Source organism: Rattus norvegicus, chromosome 10 (genome assembly GCF_021556685.1).
Source record: "Rattus norvegicus strain SHRSP/BbbUtx chromosome 10, alternate assembly SHRSP_T2T, whole genome shotgun sequence".
Lineage (NCBI taxonomy): Eukaryota > Metazoa > Chordata > Mammalia > Rodentia > Muridae > Rattus > Rattus norvegicus.
In genome coordinates this window covers 45,138,262-45,163,000 of record NC_141543.1, presented here as the reverse complement: position 1 = coordinate 45,163,000, position 24,739 = coordinate 45,138,262, and the positions used below count along the sequence as shown (strand labels likewise).

The window sequence follows — 24,739 nt, the reverse complement described above, 5'->3', positions numbered from 1 at the left end:
GTTAATGAGACCCTGACTTACACAAAAAAGTGGAAAGCACCTGGGGGATGATACCGATGGTTGTCTTCTGACCTCCCCTAACCCCCTCCCCCTCCCCTTCCCTCTGCTCCCCACCTCTCTCACTTGCATGCAAATGCACACAAAACCAAAAGGAAAACATTTACGTGGAGGAAAGCTTCAAGATTGAATGGCAGGAAACTAGGCTAAGGAAAGTGAAAGCAGTCCTCAGCCTCTAGCTCACAGAACAAGGCGGAAGCCCAGCTGCTGCTGAGATAAATGCAGGCACCCGTGTTTAGAGATGCCTGGACTCCCCTGTACCACCCACCGAGCACTTCCTCAGCAACGAAGGCCGTCTCAAGCGTCCACACAAACATCACAAGCTTCAGGGGAGCACACAACCAAGAAAACGAGCCCCCACAGCAAGTTAAGAAGATTTATTGACAGACTAGTCTTGCAGTCCAGAACCGGGCTGACGGAGGCTCAGGAAGTTGTCATGGTACAACCCGGTGTGGGATCCACTCTCTACATGGGACCCCTGTTCCACAAGGTGGCTGCTGGGGGGTGGGGGTGGGGAGATCCACTCCAGTGTGAACCCCTATACCCTGATGGTGATGGGGCTCTGAGGCTGGCACAGGGCCCAGCTCTCAGAGGCCATGCAGACCTGCTCCAGTGCAGGCTGAGCCCTCTCTGAGGTCTGGCACCAAGGACTTGACCTTGAGGTGGAGAGAAATGAAGTCAGATAACTTGAGACTGAGAAGACGAACAGGTGTGAGAAAAAAAGCAGCCACCTGTGAGCCAGCTATGTCCCCCCCCCCCACCCCCCAGACAAGTCCACGTGGCCCCTTTGGCCTGAACAGTATATAAAAAACAATTTGTTTCTAATAGTTAAAAAATCTAAGACTTCATAGAAAAGTCTGGGGTTTGGGGCCTAAGGAAGAAAACTGTTGCAAGTATCCGGTAACATCCCTTACATGGCACTTACAGGTCACTGGACTGTACCTCCAGGACTAGACATGCCATTCCAGACCCTGGCCTCCTGGCACTGGAGCACATGTGCTGTTGGGGTTTCAGTTTTGTTTCTTGTCAGGTATAAGGAATGTCATCCCATTCTGTATGCGTCATACCAAAGGAAGAAAAGTGGGCATCGCTCCTGGGAGTGATTGCTTTGGCTCCCTCGATCTGCTTGGCCCTGGGCACCTGTGCTTTACTGAGGTTAATGGGGCATGCCCAACAATAACTCTCCCAGGGTTTCTGTCACACGCCATCCTGCCCTTTCAGGATCTGTCAGCCCCAGTGTTGGCTAGGCAAGTTGCAAAGGGAATGTAGTTAATCATGGAAGTTAATAGGGGGGCAGACCTAAGACTGGCTACCTAGACCTCTTTGCTGGAGGAGAGGTTTAGGGTGGAATGAGAGATTAATACTGTCATCTTGGTTTTTAAGTTGGTGGCTAAAACGAAGAGGTGGGGTGAGCATAGCTTCAGGAGGCCCATGTTGGGCCAGCTTGAACTTAAGATTCCATAACATGTTGGTTCCCATTCCTTGACTGTTTGGGACATGAGAGAAACTCTTAGAAAGTTGGTAGGGGTGCGAAGGAGCATGGCGTACAGCCCAACAGATGTCGAGACCCGCCTGGTCCATCCTCCCTCAGGTCAGGTTGTCGTGATTTGCAGAAAGGGTAGAGAACCATAGAACGGAGTTAGAGGCAGGCAGGTCTGGGCCCCGGAACACAGAAGAAGAGGCATGCCTTCCTGGTGCCCTTTCATTCTATGGTGGCTGCTGCCTGGTTATTTGCCCTTGAGAGAGGCGGCAATCTTGATGCAGGCCAGGCGCTTTCCACCGCTGCTCAAGATGCTCTGGATGCGGTAGTTGCCCGTGCTTAGCCAGCTTGGAAGCTCCAGATCAGGCACTGTGAAGTTGCTCGAAGGCAGTGAGTAGGTGCCCTGAGGGGAAGAAGTGAAGCCAGGTCAGGGTGGCCTATGGCTGACAAGTCTACAGCTGCGATCTGCCCTACTCCCGTTTCACACATGGATAAACCAAGGCTCCTAGCTCCCAAGATAGCGGTTCTTGCATACCCAAGGAAGCAATATGCAGAACGAAACAGCCACACCCACTTCCCCCTATCACAGAGGAGTAACACGAGTGCCTCGACAACCCAAGTACTCACTTCCTTGAAGGGACAATGGCAGGGCAGCCCGTAGGTGTGCAGCGGCTCTGGGCAGGTCTCTCCAGGGGGGATGTATTGGTCTATCAGGTCACAGACATTCTCATAGGTACAGCTTCCTAGCTGTTCTACGCAAGGGATCTTGACCCAGAAGCCAGCCACTTCCTTCTCCACGGTGAGCTCCACCTGTCACAGGATTAATCAAGGTGACAGTGTGAACTCCAGGGCACACAGTCCTGCTCCTGCCTCTTGAAGTTTCATCTCATAACCAGCTGCAATAAGGCTTGTAGATGATCTCAAAGTAATCCCCCCATACATCTCCACTGGTTTGATTCTACATACGTAGACCAGGCTGGCATTGAACGCAGCGATCCCCTCTCTCTTGCTCTAGGGTACTATGAGGAGAACAGAGGTTTAGCTGTGGGGATGCTCTGGCTGAATCTCACTATTCAACCTTTCCTGAGCATGTGGTGGGTACCAATTATCAAATGTAATGTCCCTTCTCTCTGATCTACAGACCATCTTTCATCTGTCACTGTCGAAGATAGGAACCAACACCCTGAGATCGCACTAGCTGGATGGCTGTGGCACATGTCCTAGGCGGGCTTCTAAGCCCAGTCTCAGCTACAGAGCCTTTCTGCTGGTTGTTCCTGACGTGTATTTTCTGTTGTACCACAGATGATAAAGTTATAAGTGGAAATGTAGTTAGGTACAGCGATGAACATCTGAAATCATGGTAGCCTGGAGGAAAAGGCAGGGAACTGCAGGTTCAAGGTCAGCCTGGTCTACATAGCTAGACTCTGCAACAACAAACCAATGGAAATGGATGGGGAGATTCCTGAGAGTTATTGCAGTTGGTTACAAAAGGGAATGGCCTCTCCAGACCCAGCTGGATGAGAACTCAAGAGTGTGCTTCCCACTGCCCCACTCCTGTTCTAATGACTGCCTCCCTGACTGAGGAGTAGCAGCCAAGACTCCCAAGCAAGAAGCGTGATTGCACTTGGCACGTGCAGAAGACTATACCAGCTACCATGCATGCCAGCTGTCCCTCAGAGCCATGTCCGTGTCCCACCAGAACCAGGAAGGGAAAAATAGTGGTCAGTGTGAAGTCGGCACTCCATACGTGATTCCTGTGGCTGTTACAGGAGTGTGTGCATGTGCATGCATGCGTGTGTCCATCATCCACTTGGTTTTTTGGAGTAGGGTCTCCCGCTGACTCAGCAGGCTGGTTTGCTAGGGATCCCATCTCTACTTGCTCAGGCCTAGGGTTACAAGTATGCATGATGCCTGGCTTTCTACAGAGGCTCTGGGGTTGACTATAGGTCTGCACGGTTGCACAGGAAGCATGTTATCGACTGCGCCATCTCCCCGGCCTGGAAGCCACAGTTCTCAGATCCCGTTTTGCTCAGACATCCCAGCAACCTCTGCGTCTTAGCCTTATTCAATCTGGGGTTTCACCTTTGTGTTGTTTGGATCTTGGTGTGTCTGAGACAGGTTTTTATGTGGCCCAGGCTGGTCTTCAACTCGCCGTGCAGCAGAGAGTGGCCATGACCTGCCTCTACTTCCCAGATGCTGAGATTAATTACAGATGTGGGCCATCAGCCTGGCTGGTGTTCTGTGTCTGAGAGAGAAATCTAGGGATGGTGCTTATTCCTTCAGACTCCGCTAGACCCAGACTGCTGCCTGAACCTTCAAATGTCCTAGTACAAAAGCACGGGCTGTCTTCTTCGAGGCCGAGAAATGGTGCCGGGAACAGCCTGAACCCTGTGTGGAGTTGGAGCCGCTAGCCTCGGTGGCCTGCTCTGCTAACATGAATCCATCCTGATTGCACAATGACCTTTCCTCCTGCCAGCCTCCTCTGCTGGAAGTCTTTTCCTCCTCAGACCAGGAACAGTCAGAGGGTCTGACCTGGAGGGTTAGTTCTGCCCCTAAGGGAGTCAACTGCCTTCAGCCTCTGCTTCCTCAGCCAATAGTGTGGTTTACACAGTACTTCCGCCTTGAAGTCCCACTAAGGAAGATAACATCTGGTCAGCACTTGAGAGCCTCAGGATACAAAACCTACCAGCTGCTTTACGTCCTCTTCCTCTCACTTAGCCTAGGCCCCCAAGAGGAACTCGAACCAGTCACCATCGAAACAGCAGGAACCGACTGGCAGTATGAATGTCTATGGAGCTTCCCCCATGACTGCCCCTCCCCAGCTCAGGACCAGCAGAGCATTGGAAGCTCAGGGCAAAAGTCACTGGCTAGTCCCTAGGCGGCAGCTACAAACTGCCATTAGGGGATTACAGACAATGTCTCCTGTCCATCTCAAACCTACCGCCAGGAGGCTCAGAAATACGTCCTCGTGTATCCTCGGCAACAGCGCTTGTACACCCAACACAACTAGACCAACTCTTAAGGCACACAGACATGCACTGTAATCATTCCCAGCTCTAAATCGGAAAGACAAAGGCACTTGCTAAAGCCCTAGGCAACCCCTTTCTAACAGGGGCCGCTGCTCCTCCACATGGACAGAGCTGTGTCTACATCTCACAGAGATAGCCAATAGGATCTAACACCTAAAAATCAGCGAGTCAGTGGCACACACCTTTAAACACAGCACTCAGGAGGCAGAGCCAGGTGCTCTGAGGTTTGTTTTTTTTTTTTTTTTTTTTTTTTTTGGTTCTTTTTTTCGGAGCTGGGGACCGAACCCAGGGCCTTGTGCTTCCTAGGCAAGCGCTCTACCACTGAGCTAAATCCCCAACCCCCGCTCTGAGTTTGAAGCCAACCTGGTCTATAGAGGACAGCCCAGGCTGCACAGAGAAACCCTGTCTCAAACTAACAAAACAAAACAAAAAAAGCAGGGTTAAAAATCAATCAGGGCTGCGGAGATGGCTCAGTTGGTAAAGGGCCTGCCAGGCAAACAGGAGGACCTACGTTAGATGCCAGGATCCCAGAAATCTAGGTGCAGCGGTGTAGGCTCAGCCCTGGAGAGGCCGAGTCGGGCAGACCCTAGAGCTCACTGGCCAGATATCTAGCCAAATAGATGAGCTCCAGGCACAGTGAGACCCCATCTAAGGTGGAGAGATTTAGGGGTACACATAACATTGACATCTGGCCGCCACATATATATGCACATACACATGCTCAGGCATATATACATACACATATGTGCACACACCCATACACTCCAGATTCAACAATGAGAGCAGAGAATGGCATTCATGCAACATTAGCAGACTCAGTTCAGTAGCCAGTCTCCCTTTCCAATCTGGACAAACTCTGCCCTTGTATCCATGGGGCTTGGCCTCCTCCTACTGGGTAATAACTGAAGAAAATGTAGTAGCCCAGCAAGCAGAAGCCATGGCAGAGGTGGAGAGGCACTCAGATCTCTCTAGGTCTTCTAGCTCAATCACTGACAGTGATTGACAAGTCAACAAATCCCAGCATACACTGAGCACATACTGTGTGCTAGGCACTCAGCAAAGCACTATCCAAATTACTGACTAACTCAGTACTTGCTCAAGAGATGCCCTAAGACGCAGGAACTGTGATTGAGCCCAACAGTACAGGGTGGTCTCCACCTGCCTGTGAGAACGAGCAGCCCTTGAACTCCTGGATTTCCTGTACTCCTTCCCAAGTGCTATAATTTACAAGCATGCACCAACCAGGCTTGGCTCCCAAAAATCTTCTAAATGATCACAGTTTGTTCCAGAATAGATCTGGAGCAGAAAGAGACGGCAGGGAGTATAAGAATATCTTTAAAAGGTGGTTGACCCTAACTAGAGAATAAAGAATATAGAGAATAATAAACAGTGCCATAAGAAGCCTTTACAATAAAATATGAAACCATATAGAAACGCATGCAAACCTGGGTGATGGGTGGGAATAAGCTAGCATTCCCAAATAGATACAAAAAGCCAGTGCACTGTGAAAGGACCACTCCCATTCATGAGGGATGATATTAAAGACTGGCCAAGACTCAGACTCTTAGTGTCCAAAAAAAAAAAAAGAAGAAGAAGTGTGTGGGAAAGAAAACAGCAGCTGTCAGGTTAGGTGCAAACCTGCCTGACTGTTTGGAGACATTTGGGCAATGACTATCAAAAGAGCTTTTAAGGCATGCATCTGAGCCAGCAGGCTACCTCAGTAGGCCAAGGTGCTTGCCACATAAGCCTGGCAACCTGAGTTCCTGCCCCAGAACCCAACAAAAAGGTGGAAGGAGAGAACCAACCTGTGCGTGTTTCCCGTGTCGTGTGGGCCTCGCCCCACGTATCATATGCAGGCACAAGAGTAATAAATAAAAACATTTAATGTGAAGGTACATAATCAGGAGAGTATGAGTAGATTATTACTATAAGGACAAATTCTAGCCAGTGTGGTGTCTCCTCATTAGAACAATGAGTGAAGATTCTGGGAGGTATCTGTAACAGCCAACAACAACTAGCTCTTGAGGACTTAGACTAGAAGACATCTCATAGAAGCAAGGTATGGTGGCACATGCCTGTAATCCCAGTCCTCAGGAGGTGATGGCAGAAGGATCAGAAGTTCAAGGTTATCCTTAGGTACTTATATTAAAGTGGTGGGGCAGACTGAACTACATAAGGCCTTGGCTCAAAAGAATGGAAACAAGGTTGGGGATATGGCTTTGGCAGAGTGCTCACCTAATACGCATGAGAGGCCCTGGGGTCCATTCCAGATGCGGTAGTATACCTGTGATCTGCGAACTCCAGAGGTGGAGGCAAGAGAGCTACGAGCTCACAGCAAGTTCAAGGCCAGCTAAGACTACATAGAGCCCTCCCTCCAAACACACACACGAAGCACTCCTTGTTTTCATATGTATTTTAAAAAAAACAAATACATGCAGTATGGATAAAGGAAATAGCATTTGTTATTCGGCTGTGAGAAAGTCCATGTTGTGGTGGCTCATGCCCACAATCAAACCGAGACAGGCAGGCCTCCCAAGAGTTCAAGGCCAGCCTGGGCTACAGAGTGAGACCTTGTCTCAAAATAAAATAGCCTTGTGTCCCTGGCTACTGGCTGTGCAACAAAATAACACAGAGAAGTCCACTGTAAACAGTGGGCCACTGTATCCAAGTGCAAGTATGGATGAATCCCAGGTGACACCTGGGTTTCCCTTCCATGCCCTTACCCTGGGACTCTATGAACCTGGGTAAGTCTGTGAAGTCCAACATCCTTCATGACCTGTGAGCATGCACTTCTCACAGTGCTTGATGGCTGCCCATTCCCACTCCCTCTCCCATCTAGCCTGGGACTCACCTTCTGAGGAGAAGTGAGGGGAATGCTGGTCTTGCCCTCAGCACTGACGATCACATCTCCAGGAACGACAATGGGGTCAGGTTGGAGCGTGAGGCTTTTGATCACTGCAGGGTCCTTTCCTTCATCACAGTTATCCCAGGAGAAGCCACCAAGTTGGGAAGGCTGGGGACAACCAGACAACAAGGAGAGAAGTGGAGGAAAAGAAATGTTTCAGCATTCAAGAGTTGGAGGCCCACTCATTCTCCTTTGAGCACCATGGTAACAGTTATACTTGTCTGACCCATTCTTCAGGCAGGTACCCAAAGTGTGAGTGAGGCCAAGGCCTGTTATATCAGACCTTGAACTCAAATAAGGGGGTTGGGATATAGCTCAGTTGGTAGAATGTCTACCTAGCATATTGGAAATCTTAGGCTATATCTTCAACATGACACAAACCCAGTGTGGTGGCAAGGGCAACACCTGGGAGGTGGAGGCAGAAATGGTCATCTTTAATGACATAGCCCATGTCAGGCCAGTCTGGATACACAAGACCCTGTTCTGGGGCAGGGGAGGAGAGACGTAACTGGCTGTGGGGGTACAAGCCCAACATGTAAACACTCAGGGTAAGGCAAGATGTGGTCATTCTAGATCGGCCTAGGCTACAAGGAAAGGGAGAAAAGAAAGAAGGAAGGAAGGAAAGAATGAAAAGGGAGAGAAGAAAAAATGGAGGAAGGGAGAGAGGGAGGGAAAGAGGACTCACCCGTAGCTAAGGAAGTATTGGCAGTTGGTGGCTACAGAGAAGAGGAGTCATTATTCCTTGGTGATGGCTAGGAGAGTGATACTCATAACCATACACATATGAGCAGCACTAATTGGACAGTGGATTATTAAAAGAGAAGATAAAAATGGTGATGGACGGGGGTTGGGGATTTAGCTCAGTGGTAGAGCGCTTGCCTAGCAAGCACAAGGCCCTGGGTTTGGTCCCCAGCTCCGAAAAAAAGAAAAAGAAAAAAAAATGGTGATGGACTGAAGAGGAATGTGGGACTGGATACAATATAGATACATTGTATACAAGTCAATGAATAAAGAAAATAATCTTTTTAATAAGGGTATTAACTTCATTTAGCTTTGAGGGTACCTTCTCCGAACTCTGGCCCTGCCACCCATTTCTCTCCAGCTAGCTTTGGGAGCCCAGCACAGGACAAGCCCCTGAAAGAGTCACCCTTGTATTCCACACACAAGCTTGATCATGCCCCACCCCATGTCCAATCCGAGGTCAGCAACAACGGGCAACGAGGAGAAAGAATGCAAGGAGAAACAACAGTAAGCCAAACCTCACCATCCAGGGAACAGGACCCACAGGACAAGACCTACAGGAGGTCCCTCAGTGATGAGCAATCCCGTGAATGACTTTCTCACCTTACAAGCACATTCTTACTCCCTTGTCGTGAACCACACCATATCCACAATCTGAGTCACCCACCACTCCTCTGCAGAGGAACTTCTCAAACCTTCCTCCACGTGACCTAGGTTCAACTCATGTGATCACCAGCCCCCAGGACCTTAGGATCTGGAATTCATTCTACACCTGTCTGTCTGTCTGTCTCTTTCTCTCTGCTTCTCATAACATACTCACATGCACCAAAGACGCCCCTATAAGGACCATTATCCACACACAGCCTTAGAAAATCTGCTAACCCTGTACCTCCAGCCTGGCCTCCATCTTAACCCATCCATAGCCACCTGGACCCAGAGACAACACCTGATCCATGCTCAACCATAGCTTCTCTCTGCCAAGCTTTGGAATTATGACACAAGGAGTTGTGTGACCCTATGACCAGAGGTGTTGTGTGTGACTCTTATGACACAAGGCTTGGCACTGTCTTGGGTCAAAAGTTTTAAGGTGAGTTCTAAGCATGTACACTTGTAACTCAGCTCCAAGTTCAAATTGAAGGGACAAAACTAAGTTCTTCTGTCCTATGGAGAAGGGACACAGAGTCAGTCACCCGCATGATCTACTACAACACTAGAGGAGCCAGGTGGGCATGGTGACATACACCAATAATCCCAGCACTAGGGAGGCTGAGGCAGGAGGACCAAGCTTGAAGCCAGTCTGGGCTACATAGTGAGACCCTGTCTTCAAAAAAGAACAAAAAACAATGTGAGACCAGCACTGACCATCACGAGGCACATATCTGTAATCCCAGCACTTGAGAGGCAGAGACAAAAGGTGGCTTCGAAGGTCATAAAGTCATCCTCAAATACACGAGTTCACAACCAGCCTGTGATGGGGGGAAAAAAGCATCACAGGGGTCTGGGACAGGTATGGCTTTGGAGTGCCAGTCAGGAAATCTAGGTTCCAGTCCAACAGACCTGGGTTGAATCACAACCTGGCACGCCTATGGCATTGGAGTCCTGATTTCTGATTTCCACATCTTTTAAACAAAGAGTCATTTTTCTCTTCCTCCCAGAACTGTTGCAAGCTGAGAACACATTCATAACAGCTCATGGCACTGTGTTAGACACCAAGCATGAGCTGGCTCACTAAAAGACAGCCATGTGCCTCCTTGGCCTCTGCTTCCTGCCACCAACTCCGTGTCGTGAGATCGCTGTAAGCCTGTTAAACAGCTATCTTCAAGCTTCTTGGCATGGGCTTCTGATCCCAGGAATGAAAGGCCACACCGTGACTAAGAAAGGCAGGGTCAGGGTAGGTACCAGCAGGCATTTTGCTCAAACTTCATTCCACAAGTATTTGTGGAGCAACAAGTTCAGGCCCTGGACTGAGGGCTATGTAAACAATAGGAAGCAGTCCTGCTTGGCCTTGTGGATCTTTATAGTCTGATGTAAATAACCCAGGCTGGCAGTGTAACTCAGTGGCAGGGAGCTCTCTTAATATGCCTAAGGCCGTAGATTCAAACCCAAGTACCAGGAGGTAGAAAAATGGAAACAAAGGAAGGGAGGAAGAGAGGGAAGGCGGGAAGGAAAGAGGAAGTACCAACCACTGTAATTTGAGTGCCAGAAGGTGATGTGGAGAGTAACTCAGGTCTTACTTAGGGTGGTTAAAAGGTGACACTTAAAACATTCTTTCAGGATGAGAAGTCAGTCAATATACACAGGGCACAAGCAAAAGCCCCGAGGTAGAAGCTCAGCTGCTTCCAGCAGTACAGAAAGGCCAACGGGCTAGACTGAGTGAGGGGCCTTGCTGAGGCTGGAAGGGTAGGAGTCTCATTTATCATAAGCCCTCATAGGTCAAAGAAAGCAAAGTGGCCGTGGTGCAATAGAACACCTTCGAAAGAAAGTACCGAGCTTGGAGAAGGATGGCCTGGGGGAGGAAAGGCTGGTCATAAGCTAAGTGAAGGAATGGCTTTCTATGCAGTAACCTGGGCTGACAGGGTAGAAGGCTGCTTTTCCCAACTTAGCAGCCTGATTCACACTGAGGACTACTTTGGGCTTAGGGGAAGATTCTAGGGCATCCTTTTTTAGAATCTTCCACCCTCTCCGATCACCTCTTCCCCCAACCCTAGAAGACTTCTCACAAGGGGGTCCCCCCACTAAACAGGGCCTAGGCAGCTTCACCTGTGCGGCATCCCAGCAGCTGAGTCCAGGCTCATGGGGAAAGGGAGGACAGAGATCAGCAGTGTGTACCTGGAACCTGGTAGATGCTATCCCCAGCCTAGATGTGGCTACACGGATAGAAGACAGGGACAGGTCAGAGGCTGTCCCTCTATCACATACCAACCACTACTACTCTCGCTAACAGATGCTAGTTAACCACTGGTCTCTGGCATGTTAACCCCTGGAGGCTCAACTTCCTCATTTATTAAATGGGCAATGGCAGGGGTAAGAAGTCTGTACTCAGAAAGCGACAGGACTCAGCTCCTGAAGGCAGCCAAGCTCATTTAAATTTTCTGCCCCAGGCCTCAGTAGAGTGAGAAGATGTGACAGGGATGACAATACGGAACCCCAGAGCAGGAGTTGGAACAGAGAGGGGGCATTCATGGGAAATCGATGAGACCCAAATAAGGCCTAATTTAGTTCACAGTAACCGACCTACACTGGCTTCTTGGTTTTAACAAGTACACGGATAAAATGGGATGCTAACAAAAGCACTTAGGTAAATACACAGAACTCTATACTATCCCCATAAATTATTCCAAAATTGGGGGACGGATGCAGGAAGCTCAGTAGTTCAAAATCATCATTAACTACTTTAAAGAGGAAAAGTACAAAGCTCAACCTACCGCACACAGTAGGTATATGATAAATGACACCCACTATGCAACATAGAGTCTAGTAAGTGGCCAAAACAAAACCAGCCATATCTTGAGTCGCTACAGTGCAGGGTCATAGGACCAGACAATGATAAAAGAAGACCCCAGGATTCCGAAAGCTCGGTCAATCACTAGTCACTGCAGACTCAAGTTCTGTACCCATAAGCCTCTAGAGAACATGGTGATGACAGTCAGCGGGGTTCAAAAGTATGGCTGAGTGATCTTGAGTAAAGTCCCTCATGAGCAAAAGGAGGTTGGTGCCTGCAATGCCCGAGTCCCTCCAAATTGCCTAACTGAGCACCGAAAGTTGGAATGGAACCCACAAACAAAGCATATATGAGAAACGGGAATATCTGCAAGGCCTACTGCCTCTAACAGGGCTCCACCTCACAAGGCGAGCTGCGGAGCCAAGACTATCAGTCCCACACTAGGAGACATCAAGAGACAAGTTGACTAGCCTCTGGGACAGTGAGGTCAAAAGTTCCTTCCTCCCACAAGTAACATCACCCTGCATCTGACCGAACAAGGCCAAGGCCATACTGGCCCTAACTGCACTATTCTTTTGGCATTCTGCAAACACCGGGTTCATGAAAGCCCTCACCCTATGCTGACATCACACACATTTTATACACCAAGGCTAAGATTGTCCATAACACCTTCCCCCTTTATCCAGCCGGCTGGCAGGAGGGATCTGGAGGACCTGCACTTTGGGCCACCACAAAAGGCAATGGAACTGGGCTTTTCCCTCAGAATGACCGAACTTCCCTTTCCCGGGGGTCTGTAGCGTGGAAAATGAGAGACAGGGAAGTGAAAGACTGGCAGGAGATGGAGGGTCTCAAAGGCTCACAACTAGGTGCAGTGGGATCACACGGCTGGCCCTCTGTCACCTGGTAGCCAAGTTTGAAACCCCTGGCCTGATTCAACCCTCTCACAGCAGAAAGAGCTCAGAGCTAAGCAGAAAACAGTGAAAGAGGAGGGCGGGGAGTGCAGCGAGTTACACGCTGAGATCCTGGGTCTGGGGCAGGAGCGTTCGAATCGCTGCTCTGCACCCGGAAAGGATGGGACAGGACGCTTCGGAGGACAGGAGCCCCTCTAGGACAATCTGGACCCATCAGCCGCTGAAGGCCTGCTCCAGGATCAGGGGCACTCACGCGCTTCGAGATGAGGCGCGAAGGGGCGACAGGGCCTGCGAACAGCAAGCCCAGCACGAACAGCAAGCCCAGCACGAGCAGCAGCGGTACACGACGCATGGCGACGGTCCTCGAGGTCGGTCTAGGCACGGCGACTCTCCAGTGCCTTTAAAGCCAGCAGGTCCCTATTGCAATGCCTGGCTGCGCTCAGCGCTCCGCCCCGCGGGGCAGAGATTGCAGGCCCTAGGCGGGATTTCTCCGGTCACGCCCCAAGTACCGCCCACTTCGGCCCCACCCTCAACGGCCTACTGAGGGGGCAGAGCCAGGGGAGGAAGGGGCGGAGCTAAGTGCTGAGAAAAAAAGGCTCTGCGAAAGAGGCGGAGCCGATTGAGGGCGGAGCGAAGGGGCGAGTCTAAGGGGGCGAGAAGGGCTGAACGCGAGGGGCGGGGGCTACGTAAGGGGTGGGGCTAAAGGTGGGAGGGGCAGGGCGGAGTGCCAGGGCGGAGGAGAATGCAGAAACAGGGCTCAGCGCGCGGCTGGTCTAGGGGGCTGGGGGGGGGGCGGGGAAGATAGGCAGAACTTGCTGGGCGTGGAGGGGCGAGGCGGAGCGAAGCTCTGGGGTGTGTCTAGGGAGGTTCAGTTGTTTTCCCTTTTAGGTTCTTCTCTATAGAGTCAAAGCTCCCCGACAGTTTCCTGCTTCTGTCCTCTCACATTGTAACTCCCTGGCGTCTGGTTGTTGGCATTTAACAGTATCTAAAACGCTGCCAGGCCCCCTGAGGCTTTTAGTCCTAAGGAAGCACCTGCGCCTGAGGATGATGGGGGTGGTGGCGCCTATCGCCGGCCGGAGTCTGTTTAGACACCAAAGTTCATTTTCCAAGGTACAAACAAAATACCAGGAATGTCGACAGAAAGAGCATATACACTATCAGCGTGATAGCCCGAGGAGTTCGAGACCTCCACTCAGGCCAAACTGGGCTTCATCGCTGAAAAAGAATTTTAGGACCTATGGAGAAGCATAGTTGGTGATTTTAAAACACACTGGAAAGTAGATTTGTGGCCTTCTCAAAGACTCAATTTCTCTAGTTCTCATTCTGTCTACAAGATTTTGAAAGCCCATTGCTTCACGGGTTTCTGGGAACCCCATCTCTGTTTCTTTATTCGATCATTAAAGTTATGGATTGGCTCCAAAGGTGCTTTGGACAGTGTTTCAAGCTGGTTAGCTAAAACTAGAAACCAGTGAACTTAGACAGGAGCCTGAGTACATGTGCTTCTTGTAAATGGAATTTCTAGTAAGATTGCTAGAAAACTGTAAACAACTGGGAATGTGGGAAGCCTTAAGTAATATTTAATTGTGCTGGGATTCTTGCTTTTCTGCTCCAACTAGATTCCAGTTGAAGGGGCTCCTTTTTCTTTATCTCCCTTGAATTTTTCCTTATCTTCCTTCTGTAGGAAATAAATCATGGGGCTAGAGAGATGGCTCTGCAGATAGGAGCATTGATTGCTCTTCCAGAGGTCCTGAGTTCAATTCCCAGCAACCACATAGTGGCTTCACAAGCATCTGTAATGGGTCTGATGTCCTCTTCTGGCGTGTCTGAAGACAGCTACAGTGTACTCACATACATAAAATAAATTTAAAAATCTTTTTTTAAAAATAGAAAAGAAAAAAGAAATAAATCACTATGGTGTGTCTTGAGTCAGGGCTACACTTAGAACCTGTCAGAGTTACAGATTAGGCAGGAGGTTCGAGGAACCTCTCTCCCCTTAGCAGGTGGCTGTCACCTGTTGAAAACTGTAACCATTGGAGGGTTGTGGGCAGTCCTCTGAGCTACATGGAGCAGTCTCAAGCCCCAAGATGGTCCTTAGATAAGGCTGTGTCCTAAACCAATAGGATAAACAACTTGGGGAGGTGCTGTGCTAAAAGAACAAATTATGAGGGAGAAAGGGAAGGAACTTCTCAGTATCAGGACTTTAAAACCACTGTCTTAACCAGTTCAACAACCCAGCTATTTTTGCTTTTTCTCTATGTCCCTTTCTGTAGAATTTTTTGCTTTTCTTTTTCTTTTTTTTTAAGATTTATTATTTTATGAATGCAAGTATACTGTCTTCAGACACACCAGAAGAGGGCATCAGATCTCAGTACAGATGGTTGTGAGCCACCATGTGGTTGCTGGGATTTGAACTCAGGACCTCTGGAAGAGCAGTCAGTGCTCTTAACCACTGAGCCATCTCTCCAGCCCCCTGTAGAATTTTTTTAATTGATTCATTTTCATGACTCTCTTGAATTTGTTATAGAGCAAGGGTCTTGTTTCTCCTTTTCCTTGCCTCAAAAATATTCTTCAAATTACCAGAAGATGTGGAACTATAACTTTTAGTTACTAATGAATAGCCAGCACCTGACAAAACTGTCAATTTTTAATGTGTCTTTTAAGCTACATTTTGTTTTACTCATTTTGTGTGCTTATGTAGTTTCCCCCCTTGTTGATATTAAAATACATCTCATATAATTAAGAACATGACATTGGTTCGTCTCTATTAACTAGACTGCATATTTTACCCAGTGGTTCTATCATACTAAACTTTCTCCTTCATTACACACAAAATGCAAGTCGAGGACCAGAAAGGAAAAGCTCTTTCCCAAGGTCATATAGCAAAGTGAAAAGAGAGGTCATTCCTACTGTGATCCCACAGGTCGTAGGGGGTGGGCTTACCCTTAGATAGGTAGCACTACTTCAGTACTGACTCTGGACTGTTGCAAGATATTTGATCACACTTCGAACCCCAAGATTGTGTATTTACTGGAAACACCTGTTTTTAGTTGTGGTGCGGCTCAACCTTTGAATATGGTAAACAGCAGTAAATAAAATCAGCTATAGGTCAATAGGCCAAAACCATAGAAAATAAGGGGGAGTCAGGAAGACAGATAGAGAGAGGCACAGGAAGTAGAAGGGAGGGACTTTCAGTTTGAAGGTTTTTTGAGACAGCATGAGAGAGGGAACTGCTTCCGGGACATCAGCTGAGGAGGAAGGTCAACTGGATGCTTTCTCTGCCTCTCTGAACCAGCAGACTATCCCCCCCCACCCCCACCCCCCAGCATCTGGCTCCCGAGTCTTCATTGGTAAAAACTGAACAATTGAGGTTTTGTTTAAAAGAGAGAAAAAGACACTGGGTATGCTGGAGTATTATTCATTCATCTACACAGTTGCCAAATCTTCACATCCCCAACACTCACTTCCTCCTGACTCCTAACCCTCCATCTTCTCTGCCTGACAACCCTCCGGCATCGCACAGGCAGGTGAAGGGACACATTCCATCAGGTTCGTATAGCTGTTACCTTCCCTCGTGGATGGCTTTGAAGGAAATCCTAGAATCCCACAGACACAGTGGCTGGCAATCAAGCCATAACCACGATGAAAGGAGAGATGGGACAGGCTTGTTCAGCAGGCTTGTATTCTGGACCTGCCGCCTACTGCCCTAGTAGTCAGAGGCCTTCTTAACTCTCTAACTTCAACGTTCTATTTGCAAAATGAGGATTTAGGAGTCATAAGGACGGAGGCTTGGAGTGTTTGCTTAGTATGCGCCAGGCCCTGAGCTCCATCTTAGCCCCACATACACTGGGCATGGTGGTGCCTGCCTGTGATTCCAGCACTTGTGAGGTAGAAGCAGGAAGATCAGAAGTTCAAGGTCAACCTCAGCTCCCTGTGGGGTTCTGTTTGGAGTTCATGAGACCTTGATACAGCTAACTATATCAGCATGAGGAAGACAACTCCGTAATAAGCTCTCTCTATTCACGGACAGATTAGACAGCTGTACAAAATGAAGTCCCTGTCCACACCCCTACCTCGTCAAGTCTGGAGTCTCGGTGAAAAGCAGTAGCAACTAAAGAAATCAACAGATGATACCAAGCAAGAGTCCTCAAAGACAAAAAACTCCCATTAAAGCAATACAAAGTGGGGTGCTTGCCTACCTGAGTCAGAAGGGAAGGGTCCCAGCAGACTGACGTTGCCTTTTCTTACTTAGTTAAAATGGGAATCATTGAGAGAATAGCCCACCTGACCGTCGTGGCTTCTAGCCAGGGCTGTACAATGACAATCTAAGAAGCTGTTCTCAGAACACCATTGCAGGCCAGCTCCAGGCATCTTCATCTCCAGAGCTGGAACTTCCTCATTAACACACAGGAGAACTGGGAGACACAGCTCAATGGCAAGGCAGCTACCTAGGATGTCTGAGAACCCAGGTCCAATCCTGAGCACCGCAAAACAAACACACATAAAAAAATGGGGATGGGATTTAGGCAAGTGGTCATACACTTGCCGGACAGAAGCCCTAGGGTTGACGTAAAGCTCCACAGAAAAAGAAATACAAAAATGTATACACAGGGTGTGGTGGTGCGTGTCTCTAACAACCCCTCAAGAGCCTCCTGAAGCCATATTCCCACGTGTTTACTTGGTCTTGGGTTTTTTTGTTTTGGTCTGGTTTTTGGTCTTCTGAAACAGCGTCTCCCTAGTTGGCCTGGAACTTGCTGTGTAGAGCAGGCTGGTCTTGAATTTACAGAGATCTACCTGCCTCTGTCTCCCAAGTGCTGGGATCAAAGGTATGCAGCACCACGCCCAGCTTTTATTGTCACCCAATATTTCATCTTTAAAGATTAGACAACAGCTCTTATCTCTAAGTCATGTGTTGGTGTACTTTTATAATCCTAGCACTCCAGAGGCTGAGGCAGATTGCCAGGAATTTGAAGCCAACTTGGGCTACGTAGTGAGTTCCAGACCTTAGACAATGGTTACTTCACTAAATCAGAGTTGTTTTCTCTGTAGTGACTGTGTTCCTGACATCTCTGACTTTAAGCAAAGTCCGGGGAATAAAGTGTTACTGCTGTCTGTGAGGTGACAGGTCTTTTAAATTCAGATTCCGTTTTAGAGAACATGACCTAAGTCTGAATTCAGGTAAACTAGCAGGCTGGTACCTAGCGTTAGTTTCCAAGTTGCCCCCCAACAAAACCTGAGCCTAGCTCCAGTTTCTAGGCTAATCCCCAATAAGACCAGCGTTTCCAGGTTACACCCTCAACAAGACCAGTGTCTCCAGGTTATTCCCCCAACAAACCTGAACCCCCAGGTTACAATCCTACCTTAACCCCTGCTGAATGACCACCAATGCAGAGGGGGAGGGGGACTTAAGTTTATGATATGACACCAGCCAATTATGTTAAAGGCCACAGTAGATTTCCAGTCAGATGCTTGCACACACTCACTCCCCACTTGCTGCTTACTATAAAGCCTTGAGCCCCGATAGACTTTCAGGACTCCATCACCAAAACCATCCTGAGTGATAGTGGTGCACTGGGGGAACCCAAGCTAGCTTGAATAGAATAAAGACCCTGCTGTGAGTTGCATCAGATCATCTCTTGTCTGTGTTTTGGGGAGTCACTAACATTTCTCTGGCACTACATATGTTTTCTTTTATATTTTATGGATATGAGTGTTTTGCCTGTGTGTCTATGCATGTATCAAGTGCAGGTTCAGAAGACTTACAGATGCCTGGGGGCCACCATATAGGTGCTCCTTTGCAAGAACTGCCAATGCCCCTAACCACTGAGGCATCTCTCCAGACCACATTCTCTTTTATTGTTGTTGTTTTAGGGTTTTATCTTCTTTGGGGAACAACGTTGATTATAATTATCTTCTTACAACCATGAAAAATCCAAAGGATACCCTAACCCTAACCCTAACCTTATTTTCCCCACCTCTCTTTTATTTATTAGCAGGGGTCAGGGCTCTTGTGTGCCTCAGTGCACACGTGTAAGTCTGAGAACAACTTGTGAGAGTTACTTCTCCCCACCAGGTCGGCCTTGGGAACCAAACTCATGGTGTCAGGCTTGACAGCAAGCACTTCTAATCATCTTGCTTCCCCAACACTGTGTGTGAATGTGTGTGTGTGTGTGTGTGTGTGTGTGTGTGTGTGTGTGTGTGTGTTGGTATTTTTTTGAGATGGATCTCACTATGTAACTCTGGTTGTCCTGAAACTCACTAATGTAGATCAGGCTGGCCTCAAACTCACCCATATCCTCCTACTTCTGCCTCCAAAGTGCTGGGATTAACGTCATGTGTCACCACCCAGTCACACTCTTAGGACAGGGTCTTCTAGGTATCCTAGAAGTCAGTATGTAATTCAAGCTGAAACATGAAGCAATCCCCCTGTCTCAACCTCCCAAGCACTGGGTTATAGGAGTTACCTAATCTTACCTAATCACTTCTGGTTATTTTGTTTCCAGAGTTTCTGTTACATTTGTGTGTGTGTGTGTGTGTGTGTGTGTGTGTGTGTGTGTGTGTGTGTGTAGAAGGAAGTTGGAGTGTAGCTCAGTGGTAGAGCGCCTGCATGGCATGAACAGATCCTGGAGTGTAGTGAGGACTACTAGGATTTATTTTAATGGAATATCCTGTAACTATCCAGTTTTAGAGAAAAAGAAACAGAGATAGGCTTTCCCAGGGCCACTCAGCAGCAGGGCCCAAAGTTCTGGTCTCCTCACCTCAGCCACATCTGGGGGCCACCACAAAGCAGATAGGAGTGTAAACCCCTTATCATCTCAAAAAATGACCTGACCCCTGAGAGCAACTGGAGGCCTGACAGTGCCACTGGGAGCTGGATTGGGACTGGTTGAGTAGGCCAGACAGGGAGGGGAAGGAGCCCTGGAAGCAGTGTCCCTTGGTCTCCTCAGCCATGGTGGGAGGTGTCTGTACCATGGAACACTGCTCTGATTCACAAAGATTCCCATTTCATTAGGGCCTTCCTTGACACCGTCATACGTACTTCAGGCTATACTGGCATCACCTAGAGCCCCAGGCAATTCTTTTGCCCAAGCTGTACCCTGGGGTGGAGATGATAGATTGGCACCTTGACTAATTCCCCTGGAAATTCCAACGGCTTCCTAACCTGAAGATCCACTGTCTACAGAACTAGAGCATGTGCATAGCACCCATGATCTCGTTAAAAACGCATCGAGCCATCAAACAATCTGAATGGAGACCAATAATTTGCATTAAAAAATAAAAATAAAAAAATAAACCTTCCCTGGGCTCAGCCCTGTGGGCAGTGGGTCACACCTATAATCCCTGTAATCCAAACACTTAGGTGGAAACTTGAAGATAGGATCCCAAGTTGAGGACATCCTTGACTACATTTTGAGATTAAGGCCAATCTGGACTACGTGACAGCTTATCTTAAAAAGCCAACAAATCATGCGCAAGGCCCTGGGTTCGGTCCCCAGCTCTGAAAAAAAGAAAAGAAAAAAAAAAGCCAACAAAATGTCATAGAGAGAGAGCCCTCCATCCCCAGGAGCCAGTACTAAATACCAGTTTCGGCTGTGTTTGGACTCAGAGGTAACGCCCCAAGGTATGGCACTTTGAAATGCTGGGCACTTTGAACTGAAGGGCGCTGGACCTGCCGTGATGTTCTCCTGCTCTTCTTCTGCTCAGCATCTTGTCCAAAAAGATGGAGCATAAGAATAACCTTTTACCCAAGGCACTCCCTAGAACTAGAGCCGATCCCCCCCAAAGCGACCCATAAAACCTAGAAATGCAACCGTCTCTTTCTCCTGCCTTCCCGGGGACCAGGTCAGAGAACACACAGTTCTACCACTTACCTTATTTGAGGATCAGAAGATCCTCATTCCAAAATGGTTCTTTCCCCATACTTGGGAGGACAGAAAAAATACAGAGCTGGGGATGGGATGTGTGAGCAGGTCTTGCAGATTGTCCAATCTCTGTCTTGTTACTCATAAGTAACGACGTAGATGGGTCAGACCCGAAGGTCGTGAGGATGGACCCATCCCCTCATGAGCAACTGCTTGTAAAGCCAGGAGCCAACCTGCAGGACTTCCATTGCTGGCCAAATTAATGGAATTTAGGTCCTATCTGCGGATCTGGGTAAAGGCATGACCCTCTAAACAGCCTCCAATGATTACTATCTAACCAAGCATCTCTGGACATAGCATTTGTCCCCTCCCTTGAGATTTATTCCAAATGGAATCACCCAAACAGAAAAACACCCCCAGGAGTACCTGTTCCAAAAACTTCAGTTACAGTTGTCTCTGTGGGTTTGTTTGTTTTTTTTTTTCTATTTGGTCTGTCTGCTCTCGGGTCTTGAAGGTGCCTCTCTTTGGTGTAATAAACTACATATCTTCTACGCCACTATGAGCCACGGCTTTCATCTGAATTCTCTCTACAGACCAAGGAGCCAAAGAGATGCCAGGGCAAGGTCCTGCTGACATTCCAATTAGGTAGGCAGTTCCGTTTCTGTCCAGTCACACCTCTGAATGGCTACCTGGCTCTCCACTCCTTACCCCAGACAAAGGAAAAAAGAAAGGTCCCTTTTTAAAGAGGATGAGGGGGTTTGGTACCAGAGACTGAACCCAGGCCTCGAATACCAGATGAGCACCCCACCACTGAGCTGCACCCCACACTCAGCCCTCTTCTGTGATTTTTGGGTTAAGACAGGGTTTCGTTTTTAAGATTTATTTTTATTGATGTGTGTGTGTGTGTGTGTGTGTGTGTGTGTGTGTGTGTGTGTGTGTGTGTGTGTGTGTGTGCTGGAGTAGGAGTACCATCTGTAGACAGGTGCCCAAGCATACAGAAGAGGTTCTCCAGATCCTCTAAAACTGGAGCTACAGACAGTTGTGAGCCTCACAATATGGATGCCGGGAACTGAATTCTGGGCCGCCAGAAAACATCAGGTGCTCTCAATCACTGAGTCATCACTCCAGCCCTGAGACAGGGTCTTTGCAGAAGGTGTTTTTAGGGCAAGAGCCCCACTCTTGCGGCTCCAACTGCCTAGGCTCTGCCACCTGCCTCACCTATTAAGAAAAAAGTAAGTAACATGCTGGGTGGTGGTGGCACAGGCCTTAAATCCCAGCACTTGAGGAGGCTGAGGCAGGTAGATCTCTAAGTTTGAAGCCAGCCTGATCTACAGAGTGAGTTCCAGGACAGCTGGGGCTATACAGAGAAACCATGTATCAAACAAAAGAAAACAAAACAAAGCAGGAGAGGGGGGGAGGGAGGGAGGGTGGGAGAGAGACAGAGAGAGAGACAGAGAGAGAGAGAGATAGAGAAAGAGAGACAGAGAGAGAGAGAGGTATAATAGTAGAAAACAGATTTAATCAGTGTGTCCATACTCATTAGAGTTAAAAATAGTGGAGTCCAGTTAAATGAACTTTAGGTTTGAGAAGAGGAAGAGAGCTGGGCTGGGTAACATCCTGGGCAAGGTGTTGTCTTGTTCCTCAAGGTGGCCTTGAGGCAGTAGTCTGGCTCCAAGATGACTACTGCTTCTGGGTATGGCCCTGCCTTCATGGAGAGCTGTTCTCGGGCATGCAAGGTGACTTGGAGGGAAGATCAGGACAATGATGTAGTTCTGGGCCCTCAGCCACAGTGAACGAGACAGGCAGGAAAAAGAGGAGATGTCGGGCCGACTGGTCACTATGGCCCTGTGAGGTCACTGCTTCTTAGAGGAACAGATGGTAAGCGCCTGTATGCCCACTCAACTACAATCCAGCCGATGCTTTTCTCTCATTAACATGTCTTTCAATATGGGATCTAAGTTTTTCTTTTGTATGTTGAGATACAGTCTAATGTAGTCCAGGTGGGGTTAGGGTTGTCCTGAGATAGCCCCCTCATCCCCCAACTTTCAACTCTGCTGTGACTGGGAGGTGACAGACCTGTGTGCTTCCTGCACTCCACTCAGAGCAAGGCTTAGGCTCAAACCCAGACCCTCGGGTATGTCATACTGGCCCTCTACCAACTGAGTCACCCGCCTACCATCATCTTTGACATGGGAGTGTAGGCTGTGACTTTTATGGTGGACTAGAACAGTATTCTGACCAGGCAGTAAGTAGCAGATGTCCAAGTTCAACTAGCTGTGACACTCTTGGATGAAATCACTATTTCTTCCCAGAAAAAGCCACTGGGCAACTGTCCCTTCCCCCTCTGCTTATGACAACAGGCAAGAAGGATTATTCCTCAGTCCTTCCCAGGTCTCTGCTTGGTGAGAGGAATGAATTCCTGCTTGCTTCAGAAGGGGTCCAGGTCAGTACTGTTAAATCAGATCAAGAATCTAGCTCTGACAAGTTGCCCAAGAAGAGATGGGGTGCCCAGGAATCTAGCCCCCTCTGTCTCTCTGTCTCTTTCTGTGTGTGTGTGTGTGTGTGTGTGTGTGCACGTGTGTGTGTGTTCACAAGCACACACTCTTGAGCACAAATGTGCTTACTTGTTTGGGGGTGCACATGCCCCTGGGCATTGGTTACCATTTTCCCATTTTTAACTCTCATCTCCCCAGACCCCAGACTCAGCTGTTTTCATAAAAATCTGGGTTGAGCGTTAAGAAGTCCCTTCTTAAGCCTTGAGAGCAGGATACCAAGACAAACCATACCAATTTACCAACCAATAGTAGTAAACCCTTTGCAACTCCTCTACAGTTTCCGGAACAATACACAGCTTGTCTCATTCATTCATTCCTCACGCATTTGCCAGGCAAGGCAATACCAGGGCATCCGGCTCTGAAGTTGCACAACAGACAGTGTCCCAACAACTTCACCTGCTGTTCAGGGATGCAGGGAGTCAAGCCTGCTCACAGCCACCTTCAATGCACATCATTTTCCAGCAGGGGGCGCCAGCGGCCCAACTCTTGTCTTATTGGCTGAAGAACACTATGGCCTAACCAGATTTTCCAAGATTAAGAAGGAAATCTGAATTCTTACCTGAACTCTCCAAACTTAAGGATAAGCAGCTTACTGCAATCGTTACGAAAGACTTCATGAACTAAAATAGGTCCTTGGGACAGACAAACTCTAAAAATCCCAGTGAAGGAGAGAGAGAGGCTCATTCACTCAGGTTTGGGAAGAGACCCTCAACTCCTGACTTAGATCCTGGTCCTCTGGTCGTTTTGCCTGTGTGGTCCTCAAAGGAGACCTGCCTTTACAGCTCCACCAAGCACGGGCTTCAAAGAGCCAGTCCTACTGTGAAACCAGAACAGGAGACACACTGTTAAGGATACCTTATTGCTAAGTCCCATCTCCTACAATAGGTATCTGTCTGGACTGGAGAGATAGCTTTTTGGTGGCTTATCCAGAGGACCTGGGTTCAGTTCCTAGCACCCACAAAGTAGTTCACAATCACCTGTAACTCCAATTCCAGTGGATCCAATTTTGGACCTCCTCAGGCTCCTGCAGATATATGGTGTGTGTGTGTGTGTGTGTGTGTGTGTGTGTGTGTGTGTGTGTGTGTGTGTGTGAGTGTGGGGGGGCATAAACACATAAAAATAAACCAATAGATAATTTTTAAAAAAATATTCTATTTCAGACTGGAGAGATTGCTCAGTGGTTAAAGCACTGACTGCTCTTCCAGAGGTCCTGAGTTCAATTCCCAGCAACCACATGGTAGCTCACAACCATCTGTAATAAGATTCGATACCCCCTTCTGGTGTGTCTGAAGACAGTGACAGTGTACTCATATAAATTTAAAAGAAGTTTAAAATATTCTATTTCTAGTTAAGGGTCTCTGTTTCCTAAATCTGATGTACCCTGCAAAACCTGTTTTTAAGCTAGGCCACTGTAGCACACCCCTTCTATCCCAGCATTTGGGAGGGAGGCAGAGGCAAGCGGATCTCTGTAAGTTCATGGCCATCCTGGTCTCCAGAGGGAGCTACAGACCAGCTAGAATTACATTGCGAAACCCCCTTTCTCCAACAACACCCAACAACAAGCAAACAAACAAACCATGTTTTTTGTAGCTCTGGCTGTCCCGGAAGTTGATCCGTAGACCAGGTTGGCCTCAAACTCACAGAGATCCACCTGCTTCAGCCTCCCAAGTGCTGGGTTTAAAGGTGTATGCTACCACCACCCGGCTATCTTTGCTTTTATTCTTGCTTTTTTTTTTTAATTGTCTTTTTTTTTCCTAACA

At 48.3% G+C, this 24,739-nt stretch overlaps 1 protein-coding gene across 1 annotated transcript; it reads right to left on the bottom strand.

Moving 5' to 3' along the window:
* Positions 1-419: 419 nt before the first annotated feature.
* Positions 420-12,958, bottom strand: Gm2a (ganglioside GM2 activator). Its single transcript, NM_172335.2, is given in 4 exon segments — positions 420-1,940; positions 2,165-2,347; positions 7,418-7,579; positions 12,819-12,958. Coding segments are annotated over 4 exon segments (600 nt in total). The 5' UTR covers positions 12,918-12,958; the 3' UTR covers positions 420-1,784.
* Between the last annotated feature and the right edge of the window lie 11,781 nt (positions 12,959-24,739).